We start from the raw sequence: 16,184 nt of genomic DNA on the forward strand, positions 1-16,184 counted from the left end.
TTTCTGTCCTGAGTCATCTGTATGTTTGCAGATATTTATTGCTTTGTCAAATATGCTTTTAAAACATATTGAATTTTGTTTGAATTCCCCATTTCTTATAACAAGGAATTTATATAACAAGTAAATAATATAACAAAGTAAGTATAAAACCACAAGCAGCACAATGTTAGACTTGCAATTTTATTCAGTCATAAATCTTGAACCATTAACAAAAGGAACACTCAGACAGTGGCAACAACAACAGTACAAGTAAAGATATTAAATGATACATAGAAACAAAGCTAAAATGTGATTCCTAAGGGGTTTTACATTTTAGAATACTTACAAACCTTATGCCACAATTATACCCATATTATTAATAAACAGATTTTAAAATAAACATAATATATTGCTTTATTGCTATTTTCTCGTCATATTTTGCTTAATACTCAAAATATTGGATCATTGTCAGACTTCCATGGTTGCCCTGAGGCTGTTCTGAGACGGCCTCGTCCCCAGAGGCAGGGTAGTTTTCTGTTGACCCTCATCACTGCAACACTTGTACAAGAGTCCGGTTTACGGATGATCTCACACCAGTCAGGATAGTCCACAGGTTTAGATTCACTGCAGGGGAGAGCAGAGTTAGAGAGTATGTCCAGCATGCAAATGAATACTTTTTGGGATGACTGAACATTAAAAAAAATTCAAACTCACTGGTCACAGCATCCTACTCCGAAGGGCTCCATGCAAACACACTGGTAACAGTCGCTGGTTAACCAGCTCTCGCCAATATCATACACCTTTCCCATGTGTTCACAGCTCCCTGCAAATTAAAACCCAGAATTATTGTGACATATTTGTGAGTCCCTGGAGTGAAATAACTAACACAACTTGTAAAAGTTAAGCTTTAAAAATAGTCCTTAAGTAGTAGTATATAAACAATCAGCTAAATATACTTTAAATAGTAATCAATGATACTAATCCATACATTGTGTAATGTTTACAAATTTCAGATAATTGTCCTGTTATAATTATAGTTTAGTTATGTCTGATCCATTCAGCTTTTTGATTACATATTGCTATGTTTTTTTTCATACAAGCATGCATAGTATTTCATTAGCTAAAATATTATATAATTTGCAAAAACAATTGAGCCTGTAAAGTCAAAAGCTGCGAGCCAATGAACGGATGTTATTTCCACCCATTCCCTCTTTAGAAGAATGAAATACAATATCAGAATAAGGTGACATAAAAGTACCTCAAAATGTTGTCCATTACTTTCTCCATTATAGTCTATTGGAAACATTCATATAATCACAAACACACATGAACACTTGACACAATGTACCTTTTGTGTTAAAGAAACACTCTCCACTGTTGTACACAGAGAAACATGGCACACTGGCGCTCAGGAACAACAGAAAAGCCAACAGCACTCCTCCTGCTGTGTGAACCATGTCTAAATAAGCAAATAAGCAAAATGACTGGTAAAACAAAATGAAATACAGATATCTAATAACTTAATTTGGCAATGATCAGATAGTTGATCTTACCTATTTCAAGGTTTCCAGTTTGTGCTTTGAAGAAGTATCCTTCCTGTTTTCTCTTTTAGTCCTTTCACTCTGTTCCCCTTGGTTTTAGTCTCGCTCTTGTTGTTTCCTTTCACTCTTCTCCCCCTTTTCCGTGCTCTCCTCGTCTCCTCCTCAGCGCCACTCTTGGACTGATGCTCGCTCTCCTTGCTCTCAGATATTTATACTGAACATCTTTAACTCCGCTCTCATTCCTACTTTCAATAATGCTATTTGCCCACCAAACCCCACCCTCCTTCACCCACCTACTCGTTAATTACCACCCTATATCTGCACACACACATACAACATGCAGACACACATGCAAGCATTATTGTAACAATGTTTGTCATTCTCATCCTTTACTGCTTCACTGAAATTGCCCTAGAGTATACAGTGTGCTCTCTTTCAGATAACATTTGTCTCATGGTGGGCTTTTTGACCCTATCAGTAGATCTCACTGGTGACACCATCCTCGGGACAACCAGGCTGTAGCCTATTGTCCTTCACAGGGGCCGCATGCGTGTGTGTGTGTGTGTGTGTGTGTGTGTGTGTGTGTGTGTGTGAGTGTGAACCTTTGACCCCCACAAATGTCCAGACGCATGTGAATACATTTAACTGTGACATTTGATGAAATTATATTTTAAAACGAAATTTAAAAAATGTTGAAGGTTTTTTTTTTCTGCAATGATGGAAGAGACTTGCTAAACTAAAATAAGAAACGCAAAGGTTAAAGTATAAGTAAAAGTCCTGAATTCAAAATGTGAAGGTAAATCACAGCACTGTGAGAAAATTGTATCAACAATATCAAAGTAAATTGATTCAAATGAAGATTGTCTTATTTCAAGAGTTATGTAATTTTTTTTTTACTGTTTTACCACAAATGAACACATTTATATGCATTTTATTGCATAGATGGTAAATGAGGAGACTATTTCAGAACTAAAAACATAATTACATAATAATAACAAACATAATTAAAAGTAAAAAACAAGAGCAACTGCATTGACTGCATGACAGTTAATATAAAATGTAATATTCCTTATCATTAAATTAATTATTGAACCATTAAGCACAAAATTCAAATTTATACCTTTTTTGTGTGTTTGTTTTCTCTTTAAGATAAAGTGCTTCCTGACCAATTAGATTCTTTATATTTATGCATGTCGATTATAACTGTTATATCCCAAGTGACATGTTAGCTTCACCAGGTCTTTACATTCAACCTGAGGACTTCCTCTGCATTTCTAGTTGCTGAGGATAACCCAGTCAGCTGAAATATAGTTTGTTAGTACTCAACCAAATTCTTGCTAGGACTTTGTAAAACATGTACTTGATTAAATGGGATCTGTCTTTTTTTCCTTACTAATGATTACGTTCATTGATGCACATCGTTTGCTTAATTCAATTTCATATGATGTTGTTATCGAATCATCGAGCAAAGAGCATGACTGTTAATGCAGTGTGACATGATTCACTGAACTGCAGTTTCATTTCCCCAGTAAATGTCGCCTTAAAGTTTTTATTTTTCATATCAATCCAAAATGTTTTTTTTTTCTTTCTCCTAGCTCAGTGTAAAAATACCCTTTATGTTTGGTTCAATTGAAGGTTGTTTTAGTGTTTGAGAATTGGCTCCAGTGGTTTTCCTTTTTTTGTGTGGGGATTTGTTTGAACAAACACCCTGACCCCTCTGATAACGGTTATATTGACTTATACGTTCACACACAAACACACACACACACACACACACACACACACACACACACACAGTCCTGTTTCACTTGAACAGACATTACATTGAGTTGATTTAATTTCATGGATAGTAAACCTAAGCCTAACCTGATCATAACCACTACTTCAGCTCACACTTTATCCTTACCTTGGAGCATCTCTTCAACCTTAAATTGAATGATTCACATCTTGGCACCTTGCGTGCATTTTGTCCATATAAGGCTGCCCCAAAGTAAGACTGATTATTGTCTCCACAAGTTTTATTAAAAAAAACTAAAGGTTTAAAACCAAACCTGAAAATCGACCTTAACTGACTGTAGATCAGTTGACCATCTATGACACCCTCTACTGTTCCAACTAACACATTGTCCTGATTTTCAAACCTGTATGCTGCTTCTATGTAATGATGGCTTCTGTGCGTTGGGAGGAGGAAAAACTGATATGGCCTGTTTTGATACACGGTTTCTGTCTTCTTCCTTTTACTTATTTTGAGAACTCTTATACAGATAGTCATTTGGTTAGAAAGCATATTATTTATCCACATCACTGCCACAGTTTTTTCCGGCTAGTGCTCCTGCAGGCTTGTGCACGTATAAGGCACCTTACTTATTATGCTTCTGTTAATAAATAATAAAATGTCCTTTAAAATACCCATTGACTCAAAAGGAGGATTTTTAATTAGCCCAAAGTGCAAAGCATGTTCCCTCAATTTAAAAACAGGTAACTGAAGCATAGAAAGTCAGAGAAGCATGAAGCTTAGTCTACGTATGTGTGATGCAATAGTAGAATGTGAATCAGACAGTAGAGGAATTACTGCAGTTAATATGTCATCACTGTTTAATTCATATGTCCTGCATGGATTATACGTCATCATGATAAAAATAAACACTCCTTAATTAACCGTACCATTCCTAGGAAAAAAAGAAAGAGAGATAAAAGTAAGAAGCACTAACTGTCTTCTCTCTGCTCTGGAAAGACAGAAGCTGTTATCAGGTCTGTCTTTGTTCAGATGTGAGAATGTCACTAAACTCCCGGAGCAGGATGTTCTTCCTCAACTGTAAAAAAAAAAATAAAAAAATACTGTAATACCTGAGCTGCCAGTTGTGTTAAAGGGCTATTGTATGAGTGGGTGTGTCTGTGTTTGACTGAGAGAAAGAAGACAGAAAGTAAACAGTCACACAAGATATCCCGGGTCATTTTTGTTTGCTTTTTTATTCAGAGCATAAAGGACTGTGAGAAGCAATTTAAATATATCATTGTCAGTGTTCGACCTGTTTGCATTTTTGGACAGAAAGATCAACGAGGTATCTTTTGGGAATTTAGTTTGTTGCATTTTTTTTTTACAGTAAAATCACCACAATATCAATGAAGTGTAATCAAACTTTCCACCTAGAGATTCATTGAAGAAAGGAAATATTGAAAATGTAATATTCTACATTAAGCAACAGACAGAAGCACAAATGATGATATTTTTAATCATTCAAAACCATTTACCTGAACATCTGACTTCAACAAGGACGAGAAGTTAATGCCAGACTCTGTAGGAATATGTTTGATATTTAGTTGACAGGACAGAGCACAAGAACAACCGAATATCAAACATATCACACAGCCTCCAGCCAATCAGAGCCTTGGCAGACCCCCAAAAACCTGTGGCAGATGTGATGGATGTGCAGTGGAAAAAAACAAGGGAGGGAAAAAGATAAATACAGTGTATGCATGGCAGGGCCCATCAGCATGTTTCAGAGTTAGTATATTATGTCACATGGGATACCAAAGAATGCATAGAATGAATTTCACAACGAAATTCCTCAACCATTTTGTCCAACACAACACAAGCAGTAAGTGACAAAGGAAAGGCCTGGAGGGAGAGAGACACAAACAGGGAAACAGAGATCACCTATCAGTGACTTGATTTTCTTAAGGAAAAACAGGAATGATGGGATACAGGGGGGAGCAAGAAAGCGAGAAAAACGAGTGTCACATTTCACAGAAAAAAAAAACCCTATTCATTCTAAGCAATGTCACACACAAAAAAAGAGAATACTTACCACTTTCTTTATCAAAACGCAGCTTTCCGGTGTGAATCTTGTAAATCAAGTGGCTCAAGTCATTCAGAAAAGGATTCAACTTTTACATGAGCATGCAAGCTAAATTCTGTGTGTGAACCTCAGTGGGACAGTATTTATATACACAACCCTGTATGCCTGTATGTTTTGGGGGACCACCTACACTTACTCTTTTAGTAACACACACACACACACACACACACACACACACACACACACACACACACACACACTGCCGCTTGTAATTAGAGGTATATTGATCAGCTGCCGTGGCCTGCAGCCTTTCCTACCCACATTAGCCAGATCAATAAATGTAATGTTCATCCTACTGTGAGCTCCCCTTCTCTCTCTCTCTCTCTCTCTCTCGTTCTCTCACTCACTCGCACACAGGCGACCGCAGATTCAAAGTCAAATAACATTCGGTTATTGCCTGTAGGGAGGAAAAGCGTAACACATGTTCGGCACACAAATGTTTTTTGTCCGTTACTAATAAACTGCTCAACAAGATAAAAAGATTCAAATTCAAGTGTTTTATTAAGATATATACCAACATAGGAGAGAGATGGGCCAAAGTAACTTGCAGGGGTTTGATTTGTTCAAAAGAGAAGACAGTCAGCTTTTTATGGCAGACAAGGTTTGCCAGGGTAAATATTGCTTTCGTCTACATATTTTGGGTTGCAATTTGTCTACAACAATTCAATCATACCAAATGACTGTATTTCAGATTTCTACTTTATATAGGCATGCACACAAACAGTTAACAGTCATTGTAAAAAAAAATCACAGTAATACTGTACAATAAAGATGATTTTAAATGACACTGTAAAGAAGATGTCAACAGCTGTGCAGCAGTGTGTTTTGTTTTAGAAGTCAAAATTAAAATTCATAACTTTTGCTGGAAATGTAGTGTGGGGGGGGGAGGGGTAATTTGATTGGTTAATAGTTTATAAAAGAACTCTGGTTAGGATATTTTAATTTTAATTATCAAGTTTCCTATTAAAGCTCCATATGAGGAACTTTCAGTTTATTTCAGTTTCGGAGCCCACTGAGGACAAAGCAGACCCGTTTGTCATGCTCTCTTATCATGCTCTCATCCTGAACAGACAGTGAGATCACTCCTTGAGAACCCTGGTCTTAGAAAATGTTAACGAAGGCTGTTTTAGCAGCGTGCTGTAACTCACTTTGTGTAACAACCTAACCCGCAACAGTGTTAACGAATCAAAAATTACTATCTAGAAATAATCACTCTTGTCGCTGATGGTCTTGTTTGTAGGTTATAAAGAGGAATCAGTATTTCAGTCTGCTTTGTAACCAGCTAAAAACTCCTCACAGGAGCTTTTTGTGCCGTGTTTCTGCAGTCAAGGTGACCTCTGGCTGTCAGGGTGACCTCTAGTCGTTACTATGACTGGTGATTGTATTGTTAAGCTTATTTTTGCCTTTAGGGGGTAGTATGGGACTCACACATGTGTTGACATTACATCCTCTGTCAGATTTGATGGCTGATGAAGAATACAGCTCTTTAACCTGTGGGTGAGTCAGGAATCTTGTTTTAAGTTGAGGAGTAGAACGGGTTTAGTTGTTATCAAGTTTGCTGTTTGAATGTTTTCAGGGTGCAGTGTTTGATTCACAGGATATTCAGTCTGTTTCAGAAATATTAACATGATGTAATTCCTTCATTTACTAACAATGTCAATCATGACAGTTGAATACCTATTTTTAACACAAAGGTACGTAATGTTCTCTGTTTTAATCAGAGTCACATCCATCTGAATATAAAAAGAAACATATTAGTGAACAACAATCCTCTTTAATGACCACTGACTGTCTCCCTCTGCTCTCTCTTCATCCTGTCATGGTCTGACGCTGACCTTGTGAGCCTATTGGGGCGGAATGATGGTCCTCTGATTGCCTAACTGTGAGCCTTGGGGGAGTATTTTGATCTCCAACAGATGGAGGACAGTGTGCGTAAAAACTGAGAGATGACAGGGTAAGCTGAAAAATGATTTAAAATGTAATATCATGTTATTTTTAAGACTAAAGTTATTTGAATATGCTAAAATGAAACATATACAGTATGTATCTTTTTCAGCCTATAATAACCTCCTCTAAAATCTGGGATAAATCTTTCAACCCTGATTAAGTCCTATAGTCTAGTTCAATCTGATATTAAAGGTTGGTGATCAAAATATATATTTTTTTCAGTTTAATTTAAGAGATGATGTAGTTGATGCCAAGGCAGATTTATTCAGCCAACACATCAGCCAGTTTTTCTGGTTTGTTCTGACTTGTTTAAAAGGATGCAACACTAACCATTTAAAAATATATATATTTTTAATGTATATGAGAGTTAAAATGCAAATTATATGGGCTCTATATCTGCTGTAATTAGCAGCCTAATAATAGGGAAGGTTATAGTGCACACATAGGAGCATTAAGTCACACATTAGAAAAGATCAAAGTTTTATTATAAATTATTTGTTTAATCTTATTCTTGTGGAACACCTTGTGTAGTTCAAAGCACTGTTAAAAAAACAGCTTCATCAGTTTTATCCTATTATTAATTTTCAGTTTTTCTGATCAGGGTTGTTCCTTTTTTTATTTGCAGGTTGAAATTATAGTGCAACATGCATATATAACAAACTTGTAATTAAAAACTCAAAAAAACATGATGAACCTTTAGGCTGAGTGAGAACGCAAACTGTACAGCCAGAGCTTCACAGGAGAACAGAGTGCCTGTGATTAGTCAGTGCTTTGGTCTGTCTGTCTCTTTCTCTCTCTCTTTCCTCTTTCTCTCTCTCACTCACTCTCTCTCTCACACACACACACACACACACACACACACACACACACACACACACACACACACACACACACACACACACACACACACACATACACACACACACACCCACACACCCACACACACACACACACACACACACACACACACACACACACACACACACACCCTTAGGCAGGGTCACTATAAGGAAGAGAAAGGCAGACAAGGTTGACAACAGTTATTCAATACCTAGCGTTGTGTTGGAGGTAGAGGGGTTATCTAACCAAGAGAAATACATTTGAGGAAAACTAATGGCTAATATGAAGCAGAAAACACTAACCTGATGGTAGATGTTTTTTTTTGTTTCTCTTCCTCATAGAGAGTTGAATGTATTCCCATGAGTCCAATATTTACATGCAGTCAAATACACATGCCCTTTTTAGGCTCATAGCACACTATTTATTTGCATTTTAATGCAAAAAAGAACTTACCATGCTAAATTATTCCCTAAGAATTTTAACTCCTGTGCATCTCTAACACAATTTGCATGTTATCATAATCTCTGCAAACAGAATAAAGGTTATTATGAAATTAGATTGCAAACTCTTGTGTGTGTTTAGTACCAGCATCCTGACTTTTGTGTACAGAGTGGGCGATGTTTGGCACATTCTGAAGCACTGATAATTACTGTATATTTCTAATATAAAAACCATTCTGAACAATGACAAACGTGCAAGGCATTGATGTGTGAAATTAAATTAAAACTACTCACAGAAAACACTCACAAGACCTTACGTCAGTGTTCTTCAGAGGTTCATGATTGTTTGTTTTTTTGGAGAATAGTCTAGGAGAGTATTTGTGATGTCAAAAGGTTAATTTATGACGCAGGACCCTCTTTTGTGACATTTTGCAGTCAAACCAGAACTCTCAGGTGCTGCTGCTGCTTCAAACATTGACGTGACAATAAAGACAGACTTGAGTCCTGCTACAGCGGAGCCATACTGTCACTGAACACACACACACACACACACACACACACACACACACACACACACACATATATATATATATTTAACAGAAACATCCACCAACAGCAGCTTTTTAAAATATCACAGTCTGGGGTGCTGGTGGCGCAGTGGTTAGTGCACATGCCCATGTATGGAGGCTATAGTCTTCCAAGTGGACGGCCCAAGTTCAAATCCAGCCTGTGGCTCCTTTCCCACATGTCATTCCCTACTCTCTCCCTGATTTCCAACTCTATCCACTGTCCTATCTCTACATTTAAGGCACAAAAAGACAAAAATAAATCTTAAAAATATATATATATGTATATCACAGTCTGAGTACTGCTGATAATTGCAGAGGTGTGTAGGTATGTTTCATAGTCAAAAATGACTATGTATGCTTTGAAAAAAATTTTTTTATTCAAGTTCGTTCACAGCTCTGAACTTAATTTCTTTGTGCAAAATTCTTAAACTGAACTATTGCAGACAAACGTTTTCTTTTTTTAAATTTTCTCTTTAGTTAAAATCCATGTGTGGGAAATCTTGCTCCTAGCTATCAAGATATTTGCATCATGGCACAATCTGTTATAAAGTATTTTACACCCACAAACACAAAAAAATATAACAATAACCCACATCAAAATGTACCTTTAGTATTATACATTTATTGTGCATAAAAATAAATAACACATTGGAAAGGAATACTCGTTAACATCCCTTTAAGCAACTGCAAAACATGAGTAGTAGTGTTACTTTTTTAAGGCTCCCACCATAGCACAAGAGACGTTGTTACCAAGTAAAACAATGTGCTGGAACCTGACAATGTGTCAAAAACTGTTTTTCACAGAAAGTGCTGTAAGATGAATGTTATAGTAATCATCTTTTCTTAGGAGCTTCTGCTTTAGCTTCTACTTTAGGGGCCTCTGCTTTAGCCTCTTCCGGTTTAGGAGCCTCTGCTTTAGGGGCCTCTGCTTTAGCCTCTTCCGGTTTAGGAGCCTCTGCTTTAGCCTCTTCCTGTTTAGGGGCCTCTGCTTTAGCCTCTTCCTGTTTAGGGGCCTCTGCTTTAGCCTCTTCCGGTTTAGGAGCCTCTGCTTTAGCCTCTTCCGGTTTAGGGGCCTCTGCTTTAGCCTCTTCCTGTTTAGGGGCCTCTGCTTTAGCCTCTTCCGGTTTAGGAGCCTCTGCTTTAGGGGCCTCTGCTTTAGCCTCTTCCGGTTTAGGAGCCTCTGCTTTAGGGGCCTCTGCTTTAGCCTCTTCCGGTTTAGGAGCCTCTGCTTTAGGGGCCTCTGCTTTAGCCTCTTCTGGTTTGAGGGACTCTTCTATGCCACACAGCTGGCTTTAAGAGAAAGTTCAACAACGGTGTGAATGCATAGATCATTATGAATGTAAGCATGTGCTGAATATCACTGAAAAAAAAAAGTGTCTCTACCTCGATTGAGATCCTGGTTTCACAAAGTTACATACTTTGCTCCACTCTGCCAGTTGCTGTTGCAGAGTTTCAACCTCTGTTTTCCAACCGGTACTTTCCTTCTCTGTATTACCTGTTAGTGATATCAGATCAGATGACATGCTGAATGCAACATAATTAAAGCTAAGATAGGACCATCACATGAAGTTTTAATTTTTCAACTGCAACAGATTTCAATACTAATTGAAGTGGAGAAGAAAACGGTTCTTTTCACAGTAAATGAATACATACAGACTTTTAGCAATGAGGCTTATAATTCAGCACTTACCTTTGACATCACTGAAGTCTTTCTCAACTAAATCCAGGACAGATTTCTGAGATGTCTGAAAGTGGAAAAAAATAATAAAATCAGCAACACAAAGTAGAGTTCATCAAGCAATAAAAGATTCCTCTAAGGATGATGTGTCCTTAAGATATAGGCTACTAATACAAATGCACCTTTGACATACTATTCAAAGAGGGAAGTCAATGGGTGTGAAGAATAGGCATGTATGTAAATGTAAAGTTAGATTGGCTTTTTTCTTCTTCTTTTTTTTTAAATCAACCACACGAGATAATGTGTAAAACATATCTGACTGTTCTCCTTTGCTCCTTAATCATGAGTGTTGGAAATCATAGAACATGTGTTTTAAGTAAAGTTGATGGTTTAACAGGATACAGAGACAGACGGTTTCTCACTATCAACACAGCTGTTTTGATCCAGTTCTTTAAAACAACATCCTATGTGATATCTGTTGTTCCATTAACTAGGAGATAAAGAAGACATCGGCACAGGATTTATTTAGAGAAGCAGTACAGCAGCTAGATTAGTATACATGCTCCTACACAATATCTCATTCATAAATCAAACAGTGATGCAGAAAAAAACATCAGTAACCTGCAAGTGCAAGACAGTGGACCTATTATAAGTTTGTGTCCTTGGAAGGCAAGACGCGTCTGTTTTTCTTGCAGGTGGTGATGACTTGGCCAGTGTGACCGTGCCCTAATAACCACGTGAAACAGGTTCTATGTGTGTAGCTCGTGCATGCACCTGATGTGACGCACAAATCAGGTAGAGGTTGTTGTCTTTGATAAGCCAAATTATACGACTTAAAATGTGGTAAAGGAAAGTTATTTTTGTTTGTTTTATTTAACAATAGGCCTGAAGAGGTCAAGTTTCTCTTTCAGTAGTTTACCTTTTAGGTGTGCGGGTGCAAAAATCTTCCTTTATAACTAAATCAAGCTTTCATTTTTCATTTCCCCCCTCACCTTGTCTGTCAGGCAGTCGTCCTCTTTTCCCTTGGCCGTGTCTCCTTTGGTCTTGAGTGTCTTATATTCCACCATCAGCGTGTTGTATTCACTCTCGGCCTTCTCCAGCAGGACCTGCTTCGCTGATTTCTCGTTCTGGTAGTCTACCAGTACATCGTAGGTCACCCGCAGCTTGATCGCCTGAAACCTGTCCACTCTGTTATCTTTGTCGTGCTCCTGTTTCCGCATTTTGATCACCCCTACCACAAGTACGGATACGACTATTAACAAAGGCAGGAGCAGGTGCACCTTCATGCTTTTACCGAAGCTGTGAGCCTTCTCAGTGTGAGACGTTTGCAACAGGAGTAATAATAATTCTTCCTACAGGTGTGACAGCCAGGTTTCTCGAACTTCCATGTGGGGTTCAGAGTCTGCAAGTCTTCAGGCTGACCACAAATCAGCTCTCCGTGTCTCCTTGGTAAAACCTCTCTGTGTTTGTCGAATTAAATGTAAATCAGGAAAAAAATGATGATTCACTTGAGCTGATGGAGTGCACATCGGGTCATGTGTGTTGGGTCTGAGCTGGGTAACAGCATTCCCCCGTTCTGTCACAGGAAACACGCCCTCTTCCTGCATGACACCTGAGGAGAAACAGGCTGGCCCTGTATACTCTTATCAAACTACCTCTATTAGGACCTACCTGTGTGTGTGTGTGTGTGTGTGTGTGTGTGTGTGTGTGTGTGTGTGTGTGTGTGTGTGTGTGTGTGTGTGTGTGTGTGTGTGTGTGTGTGTGTGTTTGTGTGTGTGTGCCCTTCATTAAGAATATTACCGAAGTAAAATGTGGAACAATAGCAACAACATAAACTTAGTTGCCTAAACTGAAGCTACTATTTTGGGTTTTGCAAGAGTTTTTTTTAAAGGGTATAGTACGTTTTATATTGGTTATAAAATAATAATTTTACAATGGGCCTAGATTTGCCTACCCTAATATGACTCTGGTAGCCTACGCATCAAATGGCAACATTTATATTTAATATTGTATATGGTGCCTTTAGGAATGAAATCAATTAATTGGATATCCTCATTTAAAACCAAACTAGCTATACACCTTAACCAACCTAAAGGGTGTAGCCTGTAGATGCAAATCCGGTAAAGGTGGTTGCGTGTTTGACATGAGGAAACAGGTGGATGGTCACGCCCAGCTTGTTGAACAGGTTACAGGAAAGGTTTGAAGAGTAACCTGAGCAGGGAAAGAGACGCGCGGACGAGCAGACAGATACTCGGAATGAGCAACAAGTGACCTGGCAGCTTGTCTCCTCCAGCAGATCCCAATTTTTTTCCCCCCCCTCGAATCCACGGAGATGAAGTGGCCGGGAGTGTTAGCCTGTCTGAGCGCGATGTTCATGGTCGGCATCATTGTCCAAGCCCTGCGTCAGGAGATGAGCCTGCATAACGCGAAACTCCGAATGGTGCAGAACACGGCGGAGATTAAGAGAAAAGAGGAAGCCATTCTAGAAGTGAAAGGCAAAATCGAGAAGCTGAAAATATCTATTGGTGACGTCAACCAAAAGACAGACGATATAAAGGTCAAGAAGGACGAAATTGTGAAGTCAACACAGAAATCAGAGACAGGTCTGCAGACCTGTAACAAGGAGAAGGCAAGACACACACACACACACACACACACACACACACACACACACACACAAATCAGTTTTTGTTTCATCCTCAAACGCAGCTGTATATCGTATATTTTATAGGCTATATTATATCCAACTGAAGTATTCGCAGGGAAGTAGGCCTATCACTTTTTAGAGTGCACATGGGAGGGGGGGGTCAATCAATCACGTGTTTGGATCAACCTCCTCTTCTGTTGCTAAATATCTCAAATATGCCTCTAGTGATTCTGCTGTTGTTTTTTATTCTAATTTAATGCTTGACCTATACATTCACCTGTGCCCATGTTAGGACGATATTGTGAAAAAGAAGACCGAACTGACGAAGGTCATCTCCCTACTCAATGGTAAGGCAGTTTGTTGTTAGTCACTCCACTTCTCAGTTGATATCAGCATGACAAACCATGATATAAATGTATATCTAATAAATCAGGCCTATTATAGGCTTTTAAAGATGGGGGATGGATTTGAGTTGCTTAGATTTGTCAGTCTTACACCGTTAATACAGAATCCATCTAAAAAGATATATTATGATATCTGTGTTTTATTCAATTCCAACTCTGACAATCTAAAACCAATCGGAAATGCTATCCCACAGAGACCCAGGCAGACTGGTTTCAGTCACTTATCAGAAGATAGTTTCAAGTCGAACTACGAGCTGCAACTTATGTTTATGGCTTTGACAATCAATATAATGAAATGAATGAATATTGAAATGTTCCTCTTGTAAACTCTCTACAATAAGGTTTCTCACTGTCTTACTCTGTCATTTCCTCAGCTAATCACGGAGAAGCTAAAAAGAAGGCTGAGGAGGATATTCAGAAGTTGAAACAACAGATTTTGGATAGAGACAAAGCTGTTTGTGCTATTGCAGATACAACCAAGGAGGAAGCACGGTAAGATCCCATAATCAGAATAAGAGTGTGTTGTCAACTCAAGCAAATCACAATATCAGAGAATACCAGGCCTTTGAGTTTCAACAATATCGTCTTATCACATTTTTGAGTAAGACCACATAAGTGTCATGGTTGATAGATTTGAGAAAACATTAGAGACTACAAGTAATTGTTTTTTTTCTCTTATCTTTTGAAGGAAGCTTTGTGGAATTCCTGAATCTCCACAATAGAGCCAATTCTGGATGAATCAACATTGACTGTGAGCTGTTTGTCATGCATGAGGATCCATTTTTATAATACACTGTTATGATTACAGTGCCGCATGTTTATGATGAGAAAATCAAAAACTTTGTGAAAAAAAAAAAAAAAAGTAATGAACATCATATTGCACAGACATAGGGGATGAGGAAATATGCTACACATAATTTTGGTGTTAATTTTGTTTTGTTCAACACGTTGATATATGTTATTACAACCTTCACAAATAAACGATATCATGTGAACTGATTTCCAAAAAAAGCCTCCCCTGATTTAGCCAGTAAAACTCCTGAACCAGATTCCCTGAGGGCTGTACGTAGGCTGTGTGTTTCTGCTGACATGTCCCCTAGTGAAACATGAAGACTGTAGACAACAAGAAAAGTAAATAGGCAGCTGTTTTATCTGAGTGGATGGAGGAATTTGTAAACCAAATATATTGCTTGAAGTTCAATTTATATGGTTAGACTTTATAAAGAAGTCCCTTTGTCTTATATGTTAAACGTTGAAAATAGTACAGCTTTGTAAGACAACCTTTTATAAATGATTAGACATAATAATCAAAAAACTTGTCTGGATGATCTCTTGCTCGCTGGTGTTCTTTGCTTATTTAAAGGGATGTTTATACTGAGGGCCACATACTTTCAAATGAGTTGTGGATTAAATGTTTCATGCATAAACTTATGACACATGCAGTATATCTATTGCCTCATCAGAAACCCTATGCTGATACAAAGCAGTTCTATGGCATGAACCTTTAGCTCCCCCTAGTGAGGTACAAAGGATTAGGGATGATGGTGCCACTACATCTTAGAAGAGCTCCTTGGTATTCATTTCCCCCCTTCCTTGTCTGTTCCAAATTCAACTACACAATAAAAACACATTTTCAGTGTTTATGATCAGTCCATCATGGTTTGAGTCTGAGACCTTCAAGTTTACCTTCAGGGTCCTTCAATTTCTAAAAAATGTGTCACGTAGTGTTGTGTTGCTTTTGATCTACAACAAAAATGTTTTGATTCTGACTGGTGATTAATGTTTTCATCAATTAAATGTCCCCTCAAAGACCATAGCAATCAAAGTTAACAGTAAAACAAAAAATGTGTCTTTCTTCTAATTTGTTTCCTGGGAGGTTTTAGCAGTGAGGTCATTTGGATATGTTTTTTTTATTGAAAGTATAGCATTACAAATGGGGAAGTTTTAATAATTCCTTGCAAGACTTGTGATTACTGGTAGCTCAGTTGTTTTGTTTTGTTTCAAGACTATTGGCATGAAAATATAGATGATACAAAAATGCATTATAAACATTTAATGAAGCTTTATCCGTCATGGTTATCAGAGGATGTGGTTGGTGTTTAGCCACACATTTGTTAAATGGTCTGACAAAGGTCCCAAAGGGGACAGTATCATATTGTACTCTTAAACATTACAGATGTTGAAGTAGTACATTTGGCTAAACATCTATTGCTTAGTATCTCGTAAACTAGAAATGAGTACTTACAGTGGGGGTGCAGGTAGCCTAGTGGCTAAAGCGA

The 16,184-nt window shown here is 37.9% G+C and overlaps 3 protein-coding genes across 3 annotated transcripts; 1 reads left to right on the forward strand and 2 right to left on the reverse strand.

The window, feature by feature from the left end:
* Positions 1–166: 166 nt before the first annotated feature.
* On the reverse strand, positions 167–1,769 carry msmp2 (microseminoprotein, prostate associated 2). The gene is made up of 4 exons (XM_061049364.1): positions 1,533–1,769; positions 1,328–1,438; positions 694–802; positions 167–603 (listed from the first exon to the last, which is right to left on the reverse strand). The coding sequence occupies exons 2-4, from the start codon at positions 1,434–1,436 to the stop codon at positions 429–431; spliced, it is 393 nt and encodes a 130-aa protein (XP_060905347.1). The 5' UTR covers positions 1,437–1,438; positions 1,533–1,769; the 3' UTR covers positions 167–428.
* Positions 1,770–9,641: 7,872 nt separating this feature from the next.
* LOC132984020 (neurofilament heavy polypeptide-like) lies at positions 9,642–12,446 on the reverse strand. Its single transcript, XM_061050627.1, has 4 exons — positions 11,847–12,446; positions 10,867–10,921; positions 10,560–10,671; positions 9,642–10,466 (listed from the first exon to the last, which is right to left on the reverse strand). Exons 1-4 carry the CDS (start codon positions 12,138–12,140, stop codon positions 10,010–10,012), a joined length of 918 nt encoding a protein of 305 aa, XP_060906610.1. The 5' UTR covers positions 12,141–12,446; the 3' UTR covers positions 9,642–10,009.
* Positions 12,447–13,066: 620 nt separating this feature from the next.
* On the forward strand, positions 13,067–14,904 carry si:dkey-87o1.2 (uncharacterized protein LOC796684 homolog). The gene is made up of 4 exons (XM_061050629.1): positions 13,067–13,483; positions 13,794–13,848; positions 14,280–14,397; positions 14,594–14,904. Exons 1-4 carry the CDS (start codon positions 13,187–13,189, stop codon positions 14,625–14,627), a joined length of 504 nt encoding a protein of 167 aa, XP_060906612.1. The 5' UTR covers positions 13,067–13,186; the 3' UTR covers positions 14,628–14,904.
* The last annotated feature ends 1,280 nt before the right edge of the window (positions 14,905–16,184 follow it).

The sequence above is a fragment of the Labrus mixtus genome, chromosome 11, assembly GCF_963584025.1.
Source record: "Labrus mixtus chromosome 11, fLabMix1.1, whole genome shotgun sequence".
NCBI classification, from domain to species: domain Eukaryota; kingdom Metazoa; phylum Chordata; class Actinopteri; order Labriformes; family Labridae; genus Labrus; species Labrus mixtus.